Below are 17,857 nucleotides of genomic sequence, written 5' to 3' on the forward strand. Positions count from 1 at the left end.
AAGAGGCGCATTGAAGTCAGCTTTGACTCCGCCACAAACCACAGACAGGTCTGGGAGGGCATAAGGGGAATTACGGACCATAAGAGGAAATCACCACCACCCCCAGTGGACTCTCCTACACCGGCTGAGGACTTAAACCTCTTCTATGCCTGTTTTTACAGAGAAAACAAAGACACCCCCCCCCCCCCCTCACTCTACCGACACCCCCCCAGTCCTGAGCACACACGAGGTGAGGTGTGTTTTCAAAAACATCACCAGGAAAGCAGCCGGGCCAGATGGTGTACTGGGCCGGGTGCTGAAGGACTGTGCAGCGGAGCTGACTGACATCTTTATCACCATCTTCAACTTGTCGCTCTCCACAGCATGGGTCCCCACCAGCTTCAAATCTGCTACAATAACCCCCATTCCTAAGCCACCTAAGCAATCGAGGGTCACATGTCTATATGACTACAAACCCGTGGCGCTCACTTCCATCCCTGCAAAGTGCCTGGAAAAACTGGTCATAAAACACTTCAAAGCTGCAATACCACCTTCACTGGATACATATTGTAGGAAAATATCTGTCGCTTTGAGATTACTTTCCTTGTTGCATGTTCAAAAAAGTCGAGAAGGAGAAAACCACGGGATTCCACCGGATTAAGTTTAACAAATTTATTCCCTAACAATATTTCTAAAAACAGAATAAAAACAGATCGATCTGGGTGTCCAAAACCAAGGCCTGCAATATGCAAGAGGTTACATTCCGAATCCCATGCAGCTTGTCTGGAGACAAAGAAAAGTTCCTTGAGTTCAGACTTTTAAACATGTGGTCAGAACATCCTCAGGGCTCCAGACTAACTTTTTTCACTAGGAGCACTGTGGCCCCTAACTGAAAATTTTAGGGGCACAACCAGAAAATTTAGGGGCGCAGACCGTAAATCAACATTCTAACCAGATCTACTAATTTCCACTGTATTATAAATACAGTAAATAAAATAAATAAATAAAGTAAATAAATACTTTAATTATAGATGCAAAAATTACAATGTGCTGTTTCACATTCAGTGTCACATTTTATTCTGCACTTTTGAAGATGCAACAAGAAGGTAAACTGACAGCAGCATCGCTGTCATGACAGTACAAATAGCAAAAAAATACCATAAATTTAGAATAAAAAAAAGTTTTTAGTAACAAGTGATTACCGTTGTAACCTTTTGGTCATTTCACAGTTTCAAACAATACTTAAATGTATGTAAACATTAGGGGATGGAAATTCATGTTGGCGACACCAAATGCGTGCAGCCAAGATGCACAATAATTTGAGATCACCCAGATGGACGCAACGCTGCACAGATCACCTGGTGTGAGACAAATTTTTGTTTTTGCTCTAACATCACCTGTCAATCAAAACAAAAATATCACCAGAAAGGGGCGGAAGCAAGACCCCAACCTGAGCGAAAGGAGCTGCAAATTTAGTACTGAACTGACTGAAAGCTGCCGTACAGACTACAAAACAATGCATTATGGGACATGTATCCTGATGGGTTTTTGTAGTTAAATGATCAATTAAAATAATTTAAAATACCAACTGATTAAAAAAGGCTACATACATTACAAAACATTAAAATAATTATAAAAGATGTAATATCATAGAGCATACTTAGGGTACTTAGGGGGAGAGGCATAATTATTAAATTGAATGTTAAGGACAACTCCAACTTCCTGTTCTCCTTCAGTCTCGCTGCAGCGTCGCCTTCTTGGCACGGAGATGGTGGAGAGGGTGACCAGTCTTAAATTTCTGGGGGTCACAATGACGGAGGACCTATCATGGGGTCCACACACTGCCTCAGTGGTGGGCAAGGCCCAACAACGCTTGTACTACCTGAGGAAACTAAAGGCGGCAAAAATCTCCAGGCAGCTGATGGTGAACTTCTACAACTGTGCCATCAGCAGAGTTCTGACATTTGGGTTCCTAGTGTGGTTTCACAGCTGCACAAAAGCGGATCAGCAAAGACTCCAACGGGTGGTGAAAACAGCTGGGAAAATCATTGGGACCACTCTCCCAGAGATGAGTAGCCTCTACACCACCAGCTGTCTAAGAGAGTCCACAACATCCTGCATGACCAGCACCATCCAGCCCACCACTTCTTCCATCTGCTGCCCTCAGGAAGGAGGTGCAGGTCTATTAAGGCCAAAATAACCAGACTGAGCAACAGCTTTTATCCACAGGCTGTACGGCTGCTGAACAGTCCCTCCTAGCAACTGCCCCCACCCCCCACCTCCTTATCTGAGCACACTGTGAAAACTGGACTTTGCATTGCTGCCAATAACTTAAGATCTTGTGTACACTGAATGTATTATTTAATGTCTTATTTACTTATCTATATTTCTTTTCATGTTAAGTCTTTTCTGTGTTTCCTTTTGTACTGATGCTGCACTTTGGTTATTTATTTATTTATTGGTTATTTTTTTGGTGAATTGAACTGAGTGGCTGTTGTTGATGCTCCGAGCGTATTTTCGTTGTTGCACTGACAAAGACAAATAAATATCTTGAATCTTGAATAGGCCTACCTCTGCCAAGGACATCTTTTTGAGTCCTTGGCGCGGAGTCTATTTTAAATCACTGTAATTCCTCAAGAGAGATTATTGTTATGGGTGATCTCAACATCCCGTGGGACAATAAACCAGACTGGAAGAAATTGAAACAGCTTGTTGATAAACAGACATTGACACAGATCATAAATGGTCTAACGAGAGTAACAACTTTGTCTAAAACTACAGTTGATTCAATTTTTACTAATAAACCTGATAGAATTACCAAGACATTTAACTTCCTTTCTGGTCTCTCTGATCACAATTTTTTTTTCTGTGTAAGTAAAATTAGGAATCAACGTTCAACCAGATCAGACAGAGGGATACCCTTCACTTTTATAGGTAAAAATGTCCATGAAATGTCCATCTTGAACATCTCAATTGGACAAATAAAATTGAAAACAATAACATTGAAGAAAGCTCAAATCTCCTTATACGAATGATTAATGGCACACTGGCTCATTTTTCAAAGAAAAGAGTCTCAAAACAATTTAGAGAAAGCCCTAAAAAACAAAACTTCATGTGACCATCAGATATTTACATCTCTTAGAAACAACATTATTAATCACATACGTAAAGCAATGGCAAACTTTTTTATTGATTCAACTGGTGGCTCTGCCTCTGGTTGTTCATTCACTGCTGATCCAGAATCTGCAGAAAGAACAGAAGGACTCAGACTGACAGAAACCAGGAAAAGACCCTCACCACTATGTTGGGGCTCATCTCCAGGGGCATGAGTCCACCTATCGGGGCGAGGTGTCTGGTGTGGGGACAACAACCTGGGTCTAAACACTAACAAGACCAAGGAACTGGTAATGGATTACAGGAGACAAAAAAATACATATTCAGTCGTTGTACATCGGCGGGGACTGTGTGAACAGGGTGGCTGCCTTCAAATTTCTGGTCATTACCATCCAGCAGGACCTGACCTGGAGCGCAAACACCACTGCTCTGGTGAAGAAGGCCCAGAAGAATTTACTTCCTTAGACTTTCAAAGAACAACCTGGGCGAGAAACGGCTGACGTCCTTCTACCGCTGCTCCATTGAGAACATTTTAACATGCTGTGTTTGTGCCTGGTTTTCCAGCTGCACAGCGGCGGACAGGAAAGCAATCGAGAGGGTCACCTCCACAGCCCAGAGGATTATCGGTCGCCTTCTCCCATCTCTGGAAGAACTGTACAGCTCCCAATGCCTCAAAAAAGCTGAAAACATTTTATAGGATTCATTCCACCCCAGACATTCTCTGTTTCCACTGGGGCCTTCAGGCTGAAGATACAGAACAATTAAATCAAGGACAAATAGACCAAAAAACATTTTTTATCCAAGGGCCATCACAGTTTTAAATGCTGCTAGATTTTGAATGCCTTATAAAAGACAATTTTTAACTTCTTTGAACAATATTAGGAGCCATTAATCGGCTGGACGTATGAATGTGTGTGTCTGATTAATTTATTTGATTTTGTTTATTTATTTTATTTTATTTTTCATTTTTCTTTACAAATGCACCAGAAGAGGACAGCACTGCTCTCAATTTCAGTGTATGACGTAGAAGGACAATAAAGTTATTCTTTAACCAAAAGGTTGAGGTGAGATTACATCAGGGATCAGCTGTGAGCCACTTCCTGTTTGCAATGGTGATGAACAGGCTGACAGATGAGGTTAGACAGGAACCACCATGAACTATGATGTTTGCAGACGATACTGTGATTTGTAGAGAGAGCAGAGAACAGGTGGAGGTGAAGCTAGAGAGGTGGAGATTTGTCCTGGAAAGGAGAGGAATGAAGGTTAGCGGCAGTAAGACGAGTACATCTGTGTGAATGAGAAGAACCCAAGAGGAAGAGTGAGGTTACAGGAAGAAGAGATGAAGAAGGAGGATTTGAGGTATCTAGGTTCAACAGTCCAAAGTAATCAAAAGGGTGGAAAAGAAGGGAAGACGCGAGTCCAGGCAGGTTGGAATGGGTGGAGAAAAGTGTCAGGTGTGATAGAAGAGTTTCAGCTGAAATGAAAGGAAATGTGTGGAAAAGTGTGGTGACAGCAGCCATGTTGTTGGACCCAGAGACACTGAGGAAGACAGGAAGCAGATATGAAGATGCTAAGGTTTTCTTTGGGAGGGACCAGGATGGATCAGGAATGAGGACATCAGATGGACAGAACATGGTAGAGGTTCTGGAGATCTATGTGAGACTATGTGAAGCCCATTAACAGTAAAATAAGAACTGGACTGAACAACCCATCCCTCTGGCGTTCTTAACAGGAAGTACCTGTTGGTCCCAAAAAGCCAAAATTCCAGAGTCCTATTGAGAAATAAACAGATATTAATCAGTCATTGTGTTTGCCAGTAACCATTCTTGCTCTATCTTTTTTTAACATGTTCTTGCTAATCCTATTTTGTAATGATTTTTTGCTGTAGAGCAAATTACTCAAGTTATAAAGTGACCAATAAGATGACTCAAAAGTAGGTGGCCTTGCACCAAACGTTCAAAGTGTTTGATTGACAGATTGTCCAGAGCCCGCTTTCAGTGGTAGGGGTGTGGGCTTGTAACGTGTTCACTCCTGATTGGAGGGATTGGTTGCCATAGAAATACTGATGGGCCAATCATGGCTTACTGAGGACATCAGGTTCCAACAGGGCGAAGGACATATCGCAGAAAAATGGAGACTGAATTGACTTAATTTGGTTGGAATCGGAAGCGAGGCATTTTCTATGGGTGAGGTTAAAAGCGATTGTCCAGTTTATGTTTAAGGAGTCGAAGGTGAAGACTTACAGAAAACGTTTGACTTCTGTCATGAGTATTGAGATGAACTGTAGTTTTTGACCAAATACTTATTTTCCACCATAATTTACAAATAAATTCTTTAAAAATCAGACAATGTGATTTTCTGGATTTTTTTCTCTTTTTGTCTCTCATAGTTGAGGTTTACCTATAATGGAAATTACAGGCCTCTCTCATCTATTTAAGAGGGAGAACTTAAACAAAAACCGAGTGCAATAAAAATGAAACAAGGATTTCCAGAGGAAAATGAAAATGCAGGGTTGCATGCTAGATTACTGAATGAAAATGAAACTTAAAGGGTAATAATTGGCAAGAAAAAAAACAATAATAAAGAAATTCTCTAAGTTGACCATAAATAAAGTGAAAACAGCACAATAACAAAAAAGATATTTTTGTGAAAAATGCCAGAGCCGGGTATCGAACCAGCGAGCTTCTGCACCAAGGATCCTGACAGGCGCAGGTTCCTCATGTCAGAGTCGAGATCTTATTTTGACACCGACGGCTGACCGGAAATGATGCCGCTCATCTGCATCCCGACAGCTCTGTGAAGATGGCGGCACACGGTCGCCCCCCGCTGCCGCTGCTGCTGCTGTCTGCTTGTCTGTACAGCTGTGTCGCCGTTCGCGGGTTTAAAGTGTCCAGCGGACCGGCCGAACCGCCGAACCCGCCGGCGGTCAGAACCGTCGACCTGCCAGCCAAGGAGGAAGCGGCCGCCCAGCCTCGACGGGCGAGCGGCTGGAAGCTGGCGGAGGAGGAGGCCTGTCGGGAGGACCTGTCCCGCCTCTGTCCGAAGCACACATGGACCAACAACCTGGCCGTGCTGGAGTGCCTGCAGGACCGCAGAGAGGTAAGCGGCCAGCGGCGGACCGAGGGCTGCGTCCGTGCGGGCGGGCAGAGCCTCAACGGCGGTCAGTCAGCGGGGTGCCGCCGCCGGCTGCCCATCCCCACCTGCTGGGGTGGGTGACCCGAGGCCGGTCAGGCAGCGGCTGATGCGTGACGAGAAGACCAGGAAACCGCTTCAAAACAACCACATTTACCGTAGGAAGGCTGTTAATGATAGAAACGACAACCTAAAGACATTGTTGAATCTGTAATATTTTAGGTAGGTTAGTGTACTTTGTCATAAATTACTAGAGTAAAACTTGCAGCAGTTGTTCTTTATTCCAGATGGATTTTTCTAAAACCAATTGTTTGTCACAGTAACATCAACCTGAAATCCTGGAGGTCCATCTGGAAGTCAGGGGTCCTGGGGACTGGTGGACCCCTAACATGGTCCACATGTGTTTATTTACTCCATGGTCCCGGGGAATTCTCCATTCTGATTGGCTGATAATGGACGCGTTCTGGTCAAATATCCATGATGTTCTTTATTATTGCTATGGTCCTCTGGAAAAACTGTTTTTTAAAAAGATTTTTTTTTTCCATTAAACAATGAAAGAAAAGGTTTATTTATCCACACTTAATAATCAGAGTTAATAGTGGATATTTCAGATCAAAGTGATCTAATATTAAATCACATATAATATATTTCTTATTTCTTTCATAAGTGACCATTCAATTTTTAATTCAATTTTATTTAAATGGCCCCAAATCACAACAACAGTCGTCTCAATGGGCTTCGTATGGTAATTGTAAAGTAAACATAAAATCATAGAATTCAATAGGAAAACAGGCTAAACTGAATCGGGCATTTCTGCCCTTTGACCCTCCTTCTCAATGAGAAAAACTCCTAAAATATGGTGATGGTGAAGGGTGAACAACAGGCGATGGACCAGAACTCTTAGAGAAGAATTAGCTTATCTACATGTTTAAACACCTCGAAGGGCCATAAGTCCTGGGAGGTGTCCATTATCAGAAATGGATGGATTGTGCGGTTCACATCTCTGCATTCATTTCTGATAGTAGACACCTCGTCATAAATCGAGCCGTTCTCTGACGTTTGATAGAGAATGTCGGTGAACTACTACCAGCATCATGGAGTCCTGGAAGGACTGGATAAAGCTGGAAACGTCCTGTTTGGAAGGCTAGAGGGGAGCGGTTACTCAGTCCAGTTCTCTTGTGCAGTCAAAGGATGGAAAACTAACACTGCACACCCCCCGCGGCACACTATCCCTATTGTGAGACATGGCGGGGGCAGCATCTTTTGGAGGAGATCCTTTCACAGGGATGCTGGTCAAAGTTGATGTGAAACAGGATGGGTATATGTCAGGACAGGGTCCCAATGAAGGCTTTATTTCCCCCATCAGAATCCAATGGGTGTCTTTTCTTACTCTGTCACCACTGTCCTTTTTGCGATCATTGTTGGTTAAATGTTGCTTTGCTGTTGTTCTCATGCCCTTTGTCCTGCCTCTTGGCCCGGTTGTTTTTGTGAACTAGAATCGGTTCTCTGTTGACTTAATTGATGAATAAAATGGTCAAACTGTTTTGGGTCTTTGGGTAGGATTAGAAACTTGGTGTTCACATCTGCCCATCTGGAGCTGTTGTTTTCTCAAAACACATGACGTCTTTTCGCTTCCTAAGGCTTAGCGGATGTATACCTCCATACAGGGTATGGTAGGGGTCGGCAACCCAAAATGTTGAAAGAGCCAAATTGGACGAAAAAAAGCACAAAACAAATATGTCTGGAGCTGCAAAATATTAAAAGCCCTATTTAAGCCTTATAATGAAGGCAACACATGCATTGTGTATCTATATTATCCTGCTATCAAAATGACTAAGTTGCTTCAAGCACATAATGAGCATTATAAATGATTAAATGTTTATTTTCCCTGCAGTGCATTCTGGGAGAACGACGCATCACGTGACTGCTCTGTTGTTTGACTTTATTACTATATTGGAACGACCCAGCTGGGACGTCACTTTAGCGGGGAAGATAACGCCAAACTATTTGTGCAGTGGCTTTATTGAAGCGCTGTCTGCGTACCAAACACCACACGATCCCGGATAGACTCAAACAGACACAATCAGGAAGTGCACCAAAATTCCTTTTCAGCATCAAGCCCGTTAGTCCAAGCCCTTAAACAGCCAAAACAGCATGGATGCCACTTCAGTTCACATCACTCTCACTCAAGGTTCTACCTCGAAACTCCCCACTTCCCATGAGCCTTAGGGGCTGAAGGAGGGGCTAACCCCCAGGTCGTTACTATATCAATTTCATTGCTTTGATAAAATTAAAGAAATGTAATAAAGAAATCCGATTTTTGATGTCATTTTTATTTTGAGGATTCAAACAGAAGAATGCTCCCCTGGCATATCTGAAGTTTAATTTGTAAATTTGTGTTTTGTATTGTACTTTCGTTTTGTACAATAAAGTTAAAAAAAAGTCATATTGTAGTGGCGGTCATGTGCATTTTAGGTCTGTTAGCAGCAGGGGATTGTGGGATGCGGTCTCTTGATCTAATTAGGGATCAGCATGAGCGTTTCTGTTTGCCCACATTTCTTTTTAAATGGCAGTTTTGTTGTTCCACCTTAGTTTATTCTTCCTCTTATGTTTGTTTCTTTTTGTTGCACCATGAGTGTGGAAGGGAGAGAGGTTGATGACACCTGTGCAATGTTCGATGTGATGCGTGTTGTAACCCTTGTTCTATCCTAGGCACTTCAACGTTGGGAGTGGGGTCATTTAGACCCACTAGACAGTGCTCTGAACCTTTTTTCTTCAATGATTTGTGATCTTCACTGGTGTCCATGGATTACATGAAATCTTTCCACCTTTATCCACCTTTGTCATGGTAGGGAGAACACCTCAATGGAAGGGGGGGGGGTCATCTAAGATAGAACAAGGGTTAAGTAAAGGGGCGTCTAATGCCAGAAACAATATTACACTCTGAGCTAAGCTTCTGCCTGCTCTTTTCTGAAACTGTTTGGAGACGTGACGTGTTTGGGACACGAACATTTCTTCAGCGCATTCAATTGATTGACAGCTCAGCTTCCAGACAGCTTGACTCCCTTTTGGCTATTTGCAAGTGACGTACCTGCTTGACGTTACAGTTTTTTCTACTCATTCTTACAGCATTGGAAAACGTTGATAATGTTTGTGTCTTGTTTTTCCTCCTTCAGTAATCATATTAAAACCAAAATTATATTTCTCTCCCCCATCTTTTTACATTTTCAAACATTTTTGAAAGTGCTCCAGGGAGCCACTAGGGCAGCGCTAAAGAGCCGCGGGTTGCCGACCCCCGACCTAGACTTTAGTGTACACAAACACTGCTACCCACATGGCTTTACATCAGTGTTCCTCAGCCAGTATACGGTCTCATCAAAGCTTGGTAATGGGCTGAGTCAGGCGGGATTGAACACAGTTTTTGTTGTTGGATTCATTTTGGAGATGATAGAAGGATGTGTCCGTAGTGAGTGTAAAAGCTCAAACCAGGCTCTGAACTGTTATGGAGGGTCTACTGTGCATTATGGGATGTCAAACTCAAGGCCTCATGGGCCAACATCCTGCTGGCTCTTGTAAAAAACCATTCCTACCTGCTGCTGATTACCTGGATCAGGTGTGTTGTGTTTAGCCAATGAGCAGCTTCAGTGGCAGGTTCATTGGAAACCATGGAGGTTCCTGGTCCTCAAGGCCAGGAGTTCGACCCCCCCCCTGTTTTAAGGGAAGCTGGTAAGGGAATTATTCTTGGACAAGAAAAACTAGACTGTAATTCACTGTAACGATATGGCATTAGGGACAGTTTGCTGTCAGGTGGTTTTATAGAAACTGTTAGTGTTACACTCCAGACTAACCAGCAAACAGAATAGTTCAAATCTAAAATCAATAAAGTTTTATGGTTCTGTTTGGTGACAAACTAAAAGTAAATGTAGTTGTTATTTGGAAGCTGTGTGTCCCACAGTATTTTTATCCCCACTGTGAAAGCAGCACAGTTACCAGAGCCGCTGCTGCAGGGATTTTGAACTGGTTGTGGGATGGAGGACCTCGCTGTGCCGTGGATGAGGACGCCCCTCTGGGTTTTTCCGGATTCCTGCTCACCTGCAAATGTTCTTTGACTCTTTTCCTGTCTGTAGACCAGCAGCTCATTTTGCTCGTAAACATTTGCACACGTTCTTGTTCCAAAGATCAGAACTGAGTTCAGCAGGAAGTCTTGTGATACTTGGCTGCTTCCCAGTTTATGATTGACAGTTAAATCTGCAGATGAATGGATTTGTCCCTTGGGTTTAAGCCAGAGGAGCTCTCTTAGACTTACCTTAATCATTAACTATAGTCAAGTTTTTGAAATGTTGGATGTTCTCATTTACTTGAACAGTTTCACATCAGACCCGGAGGTATGATGTACCGCCTGCTGTGTTCACTCTGCTTTGTGCTCAAACGTGTTAAAGGGAGCGTAACACAGACCGGCGTGCAGAGATGGTCAGTCTTGTGATCGCTTTAACAAAAACCTCAATGGGAACCTCAGCGGTCCACATGCGGTTTTATTCTTCTCCACCAGCTCAGTGTCAGTCAATGCGGACCGGTGGCAAATGAATACGACAAAGTGAAAAGACTAATATGACAGCAGATACGTTTAAACATAACAATCACTGTAAATCCATCCATCTAACCCGCCAGCTAACCCTAACCCGCCAGCTAACCCTAACCAGCCAGCTAACCCTAACCAGCCAGCTAACCCTAACCAGCCAGCTAACCCTAACCTGCCAACTAACCCTAACCCGCCAGCTAACCCTAACCCGCCAGCTAACCCTAACCCGCCAGCTAACCCTAACCCGCCAGCTAACCCTAACCCGCCAGCTAACCCTAACCCGCCAGCTAATCCCTAACCCGCCAGCTAACCCTAACCCGCCAGCTAACCCTAACCAGCCAGCTAACCCTAACCTGCCAGCTAACCCTAACCAGCCAGCTAACCCTAACCTGCCAGCTAACCCTAACCTGCCAGCTAACCCTAACCAGCCAGCTAACCCTAACCTGCCAGCTAACCCTAACCAGCCAGCTAACCCCTAACCAGCCAGCTAACCCTAACCTGCCAGCTAACCCTAACCAGCCAGCTAACCCTAACCTGCCAGCTAACCCTAACCAGCCAGCTAACCCTAACCAGCCAGCTAACCCTAACCAGCCAGCTAACCCTAACCTGCCAGCTAACCCTAACCAGCCAGCTAACCCTAACCAGCCAGCTAACCCTAACCTGCCAGCTAACCCTAACCAGCCAGCTAACCCTAACCTGCCAGCTAACCCTAACCAGCCAGCTAACCCTAACCAGCCAGCTAACCCTAACCTGCCAGCTAACCCTAACCAGCCAGCTAACCCTAACCTGCCAGCTAACCCTAACCAGCCAGCTAACCCTAACCAGCCAGCTAACCCTAACCTGCCAGCTAACCCTAACCTGCCAGCTAACCCTAACCTGCCAGCTAACCCTAACCAGCCAGCTAACCCTAACCAGCCAGCTAACCCTAACCTGCCAGCTAACCCTAACCTGCCAGCTAACCCTAACCAGCCAGCTAACCTTAACCAGCCAGCTAACCCTAACCTGCCAGCTAACCCTAACCTGCCAGCTAACCCTAACCAGCCAGCCATGAAGGTGATGCTCGTCCTGAACAGGTCACCAGTTTGATTGATTGGCTGGGTTTGGAATGTGTTCCCTGTGGTTGTAGGTTCTCGATGTCCAAAAGACGTTTTTTCTTGGTTGTAATCATTCAATAGATTTTTGTAGATTTGAATTCTTTAAATGTTTTTTTTTACAATAAACCCTACAAGTGCGATTTCATGCAATTTGTTAGAAACATGCAGGAACCACTTTTCCCAGCAGCAGGGAGGCTGGCAGAGTTTATGCCCTGATAAAAAGGAAAAATCTGTAGCTTGAATCCCTGAAATAACCAAAAACTCAGAACAGAGAGACGGAGTCTGACAAGAAAGTAACATTAGTGCAGAAGGTTCTGGTGTCTGAAGGAGATGAACAACAGTCAAATAAATTAAAGTCACATTTCTTCATTTTTATTGAAATAATCCATGTAAACATCCTCCATAGGTTCTGCAAAACCTGACTTTGAATTAGAAATCCTCTTTATATAGTTGGTTTGTTGTTTTGACATGAAAAAGCTGCAGTGGGAAATGTACCAGTTTCCCTGCTTGAATGAATGAGTGTGGGGGGGCTTCAGCCTCAGAGATGGTCTTCCTACCATGGAAGAGTTGACCGTTCTCTCTCCTCTTCCTGCAGCACATGGAGCTTGCCCCCGACTGCAACCATGTAAGTACTTCCCCACCAAGTCCAAACACGCATGTTTAGAGTTCAAATGAGAAGTTTTCTCTGTCTGTATGTCATAATCTAAATACTGTTTAGGCTGCATCTGTGTTTTCAATAATGTCTGACTCCTAAACCTTTGTCATTGCCAGATAATCACGCCTTCCTGCCCAAACCTCATCTAAAACTGCCCTGTAGAGGCAATTAATTAGCAGTGATTAATCATTCATTATTTATTTGTTACTCAACGTTTTGAGTGAAAGTCCTACTTGGAGACATGTTTAATGACATTACATCTGTCATCTTTGCAGTCAGACCGAACAAAACCACAAACATGTAGTGAACACTTTCCACTGAAAGACAAACATGAGCTCACGTGCACACGCTGTTTCCTCAAACACTAACAACACTGAACACTTGTGTTGACATAAGATCTCAACTCTGAACCACAAACGGCGTCAATGGTTGGTCATTGGTTAAATGCTATGGAGCATATTTATATGCTTATTTAAATGCATTTTAATAAGCATATAGATATACATCTGTCTATGTCGATATATATATATATATATATATATATATATATATATATATATATATATATATATATATATATATATATATATATATATTTTAAGCTATAAATCATAAAACCCATTATTTTCCTGTTTCTCTTTCATTTTTTGCCGCTTAATAATGATAATAATTAACTAACTCTTTTGTCCCACAATGGCAGGTAAGGATAATAATAGGTGAGGGTGAGGAATGATGGGTGAGGATAATAATAGGTGAGGATAGTAACAGGTGAGGATAGTCTAGATGGGACGTCCAGTGGTGATGATGATGTTCTCCCAGCGGAGGGATGACAGAGGCGGGGCCAACAACAGACGTGGTTCTGGAGAGGAAATGACATCATCACCACTGAGCCCAAAGAAATTAGGCTCAACTCTGAAAATGAAAACTGTAGGAAATGAAACTGATGGACAACAGACAAAGAAACTAAAGTTGAAAACATAAAAACAGCTGCAAGCAAACATTATTTTATCCTAATTACAGTTTTAAGTTTAAATTTTTTATTATTTTTGTACAAATGTACAATTCATTTCTTAAATCTTCAATATTACATTCTAGTTTGACGCTGCTTTCAGATTTTCCTTTTTTTCATTCAAATGTACAACCCTGTTTTTGAGTTGAAGCTGCTCCTGATTGGACCGTACATCAGCGTGTTCATGCTGGAACTTCTGCTCCTGCATCGGCTGCTGAGTTCTACCCGGTCCGTCCAGACCCGTGTTACAAAGCAGTCCAACACGTCGGCCTGTTGTTGAGGATGTGGGCAGCAGAGAATCACGTCTGTGCTTGGTGAAGGGTCACGTATGTGTTCTTCCTTCCCGTGTTTAGCTTCTGTGGAGCTACAAACTCAACCTGACCACCGACCCTAAGTTTGAGTCTGTGGCCTTGGAGGTCTGCAAGAGCACCATTGCAGAGGTCGGTCGTCCTTCCTCACTTCCCTTTATGGTTTCACCTTGGTGGCTCTGTTTGACTCCTCCCCCCCAATGCACCTGCAGATAAAGGAGTGCAACGACGAAGAAAGAGGGAGGGGCTACCTTGTATCTTGCCTGGTGGATCACCGTGGCAACATCAGCGAGTACCAGTGTAACCAGTATGTCACCAAGATGACCAGCATCGTCTTCAGTGACTACAGACTCATCTGTGGATTCATGGACAAATGCAAGGAGGACATCAACCTGCTGCACTGCGGAAGCATCAATGTGGGGCAGAAGGTGGGGGCAGGAAAAGGAGTGAGAGGTGGACTTATGTTCTTCATCCAAAGAAAAGCAAACTAACACTTTTGTGACTGCTGTAAGAGCATATTTTTATTCTTTGGAATTATTATTGCAAAAGTATTTTTTATGTACATGAAGATGATCTGATACCAAGTTAAAAAGTCATCTCTCACCTGGGGGGTCAGTCATCAGTGCACATGTATAGTGGGGTGACAAAGTGAAACACTAATTAGTTATCTAAATGCTGGTCACACTAAATACTGTAACAATTTAAAGATGAGACAAAGATCAACAAGGTGGTGAGGAAAGATGAATTAAAATCTACTTATCGTGCGTTTAGGTCAGATAATGCACACTTCGTCGGTGGTTAACCTTACATGTCCCTGCGTGAAAAGGTGTCTGGCCCCAAAGCTGGCGCCAGACCCAGACCCAGACCCAGACCCTGACTGCCACACCTGTTCTTTTTCAGTAAATCCCTTTAACAGGTAAGAGACTGAAAGATCTCCAAAACATACGGGTGACATCTGAAGAAAGTCAGAAACAACCAAAATGTCATTCAGATTGGATCAAAACGCTCCTGCAGCTTTGAGACACTTACTATTAAGCATTATCCACCACTGAAGATGACCTGGAACAGGCAGGAACCTTCTCAGGGGTCAGAGGTTAAGAAAGACCCAGATTAAAATCCAGGTTACTGCAGGGATCAGCAGCGTTCATAGATCTGGAAACCATGGCCGACGTCACTGCTGGACAGTACAGTGCAGAAAACTCAGCTTAGTTTGACCTGAAACATCTCTGTAGGGATGGGTGTTCTCTGCATCCTTGTTTGTTTTTATGTGCAGCCCCTTGAGCTGTTTGTTTAACATGAAGGGGCTATAGAAATAACATTAATTTGAATTTGAATTTTTGAATCATATGAACTTTGAGAAACTTTTAGAAAAATCTGCTGGATCAATGAGACCATAGAAGCCTGTCCAATTAGGTGGTGGTATCATGGTTTGGGGCTACTGAGCTGTTTGTCATTTTGTGAACCTTTTTTTAAGCCTTGGGTTTAGTCCTGTTGGCAGAAGTTTCAGCACTGATGCTGCTCTGAACCACCGTGCTCGACCTTTTCACAGGACATCCACTCTCAGGGAGAGGTGATCGCCTGTCTGGAGAAGGCTCTGGTAAAAGAGGCGGAGCAGCAAAATCACATCCGCCCAATCAAAGAGGAGTGCCAGAAAGCCATCCTGCGGGTGGCGGAGCTGTCTTCAGACGACTTCCACCTCGACAGACATCTGTACTTTGCCTGTCGAGACGACCGGGAGAGATTCTGTCTGAACGTGAGGAAACACTGATTTACACTGAAACCAAACATTCCTGTCAAAAGATTCAAATCATGCCAAAGGATTTTGCTTTAACTTATTGTTTTTAGTGGAATTTCCACTTAAAAAAAGACCTTCTTTAAAATTTAGATTGGAAAAGGTTTGCAAAAAGAATTTCTTCTTCCTAAGTGCAAAGAAACATACCGTCTATAGAGGCAGAGATGGTCTGTTGCTGCCGTTCAACGGAGACGTTTCTCTGGGTCCCAAATTCAAAGTGGAGGGAAATGGCAAGAATTTCTTTTCCTGGGAGAAAAATGTGGAAGGAAAGTTTCATTTTTTTACCCCCATCCGGCCTCTCTGTATGTGTAGGTACTAAAAAGTCTGAGTTAAAAAAATACAATATAAATAAATAAGAATAATTAACAAATAAAGAATGAAATAAAATAACCAAAACAGTCTGAGTTTGGTTTGTAATGCTCATCCTAGAAACATTCTTTCATGGAAGAATGGACCCAAATAGCAGCTACGGTTTCATCCTGAAAACCTTTGACTTCTGCTCCGACCAACCAGAGTGACATCACAAAGGACTGAGGGGAACCTTTGTTATTCACCAAACACATTATACTAAGACATTCTCCAGAAATCCAACTATGGGGTTTCCTGGATTTCACATTCAGACCAAACTCAGCTTTTTCTGTGGGATCTCAGACTCAGTGACTGATTACTTTTTGCCTCATTGTATTTTTAAGGCATGATGTTCTTCATCCAGTACATAGTGTGCAGCAGAACCGAAGACAGACGCGATAGCCTCTTTAGAATGAACGGAGCAGCTTTGGGTCAAAACACATGATCACACTTTTATTATAACTAGAAGGAGCTGCATCTAAAGAAGAAAAGAAATGTTTGTGAAAAATGCCAGAGCCGGGTATCGAACCAGCGAGTTTCTGCACCAAGGATCCCCCACGTATCTCAGTGGAGGCAAACATCCTGGAATATCTGGAAAAGTTCAAGGATTTGAAGGAGCAAAAGTCACAGCTGGAAAAAGCGGAAAGAGCTGAACATTTGAATAGTTGAACGGATAAAATAGCTGAAAAATTAAGAAAGAGAATCAGGAAAACAATGGTTGAATACTTTATAGCATTCAACCAATAAAGCTTAAACAGAAAATCCATTGATATAAATTAGGCCTGTACAATGAATCCTAAGTTTAGCGTCGTCACAACCTGCAAACGTTGGCAAAAATTGCAATGAAGGTTTACCTTAAATGTGTTAATTCTATTTCAGCTTGAAGCGTTTAAGGAATCAAATAAATCCATGAATGCATTTGACCAATCAGACGGACGCCTTCACGTTCTTGACCAATCGGATGGAACTCTTCTATGTTTGATGTTTGCCTCCTAGAAAACGGTTCAATCAGGTCTAGTGACACTTAAAATGCTGTAACTGTTTCCGTTATCATTGATGAACTCAAAAGGTCTTGTTTCAGAATGACGTCTGCAGTGGCACTGCACTGCTGTCTTTTCTGTTCTAAAGCTGCTGGCAGTGCACGTTTAGTCACGATGATGCCCTTTTTAGCCTTTAGTCATTTTTTAAGACAAATTCTCTGCAGAGCGGCAGGACTTCATCAGAAATTCTCTATGGGGTTGGGGGCAGAACTGTTGGCGTGGAAGTAACTCTACGCTGATTTCCCATCATTCCTTTGTTCACACTCTCTCCTGCTAGCTTACAACTGAATGATGACATCATGATGTCATTCCTGGGCTGGCCCTATAGTTGGCATTAGAGCAAAGCAAAAGCCACATTGAAGACTTTACGTTGTGGTGCCACAGGACGGCTCTGCAGCAGTTCTCTCACTGTTTCCTGCAGGTTCAGGCTGGAGAGGGGAGAGTTTACAAATGCCTGTTCAACCACAAGTTTGAAGAGGCCATGTCAGAAAAGGTAAGAAAAAAGACCAACCCCCTAACAGCAGTGTGGGTCGCTGATCAGGTGTGTCCACGCCCCCCAGTGTCGGGACGCCCTGACCACCCGGCAGAAGCTGATCTCCCAGGATTACAGAGTCAGCTACTCTCTGGCCAAAGCCTGTAAGCTGGACTTGAAGAAGCAGCACTGCAGCCTGGACACCGCCCTCCCACGCGCCCGCGAGGCCCGCCTGTCACACCTGCTGCTGTGCCTGGAGGCCGCCGTGCACCGGGGTGAGCCTGGGGGCATCTCCTGTCCAATTACCTCCATGTATTTACACTGGACTTACCAGG

At 43.4% G+C, this 17,857-nt stretch overlaps 1 protein-coding gene across 3 annotated transcripts in view; it reads left to right on the forward strand.

Annotated features, from left to right (window-relative positions):
• The first annotated feature begins 5,875 nt into the window (after positions 1 to 5,875).
• LOC101160143 (Golgi apparatus protein 1) overlaps positions 5,876 to 17,857 on the forward strand; it is a 55,349-nt gene continuing 43,367 nt past the window's right edge. For 2 of the 3 annotated variants that reach the window (XM_023951386.1, XM_023951393.1), the window contains exons 1-7: positions 5,877 to 6,192; positions 12,494 to 12,523; positions 13,916 to 14,002; positions 14,083 to 14,298; positions 15,420 to 15,623; positions 17,472 to 17,543; positions 17,611 to 17,797. In XM_023951386.1, coding sequence (XP_023807154.1) covers positions 5,896 to 6,192; positions 12,494 to 12,523; positions 13,916 to 14,002; positions 14,083 to 14,298; positions 15,420 to 15,623; positions 17,472 to 17,543; positions 17,611 to 17,797 — 1,093 coding nt within the window. In that variant the 5' untranslated portion in view covers positions 5,877 to 5,895. Of the gene's footprint in view, positions 6,193 to 12,493; positions 12,524 to 13,915; positions 14,003 to 14,082; positions 14,299 to 15,419; positions 15,624 to 17,471; positions 17,544 to 17,610; positions 17,798 to 17,857 lie in introns of all 3 variants that reach the window. The other variant, XM_023951391.1, reaches the window with a different exon arrangement.

This window comes from Oryzias latipes, chromosome 3 (genome assembly GCF_002234675.1).
Source record: "Oryzias latipes chromosome 3, ASM223467v1".
Classification (NCBI taxonomy): Eukaryota; Metazoa; Chordata; class Actinopteri; order Beloniformes; family Adrianichthyidae; genus Oryzias; species Oryzias latipes.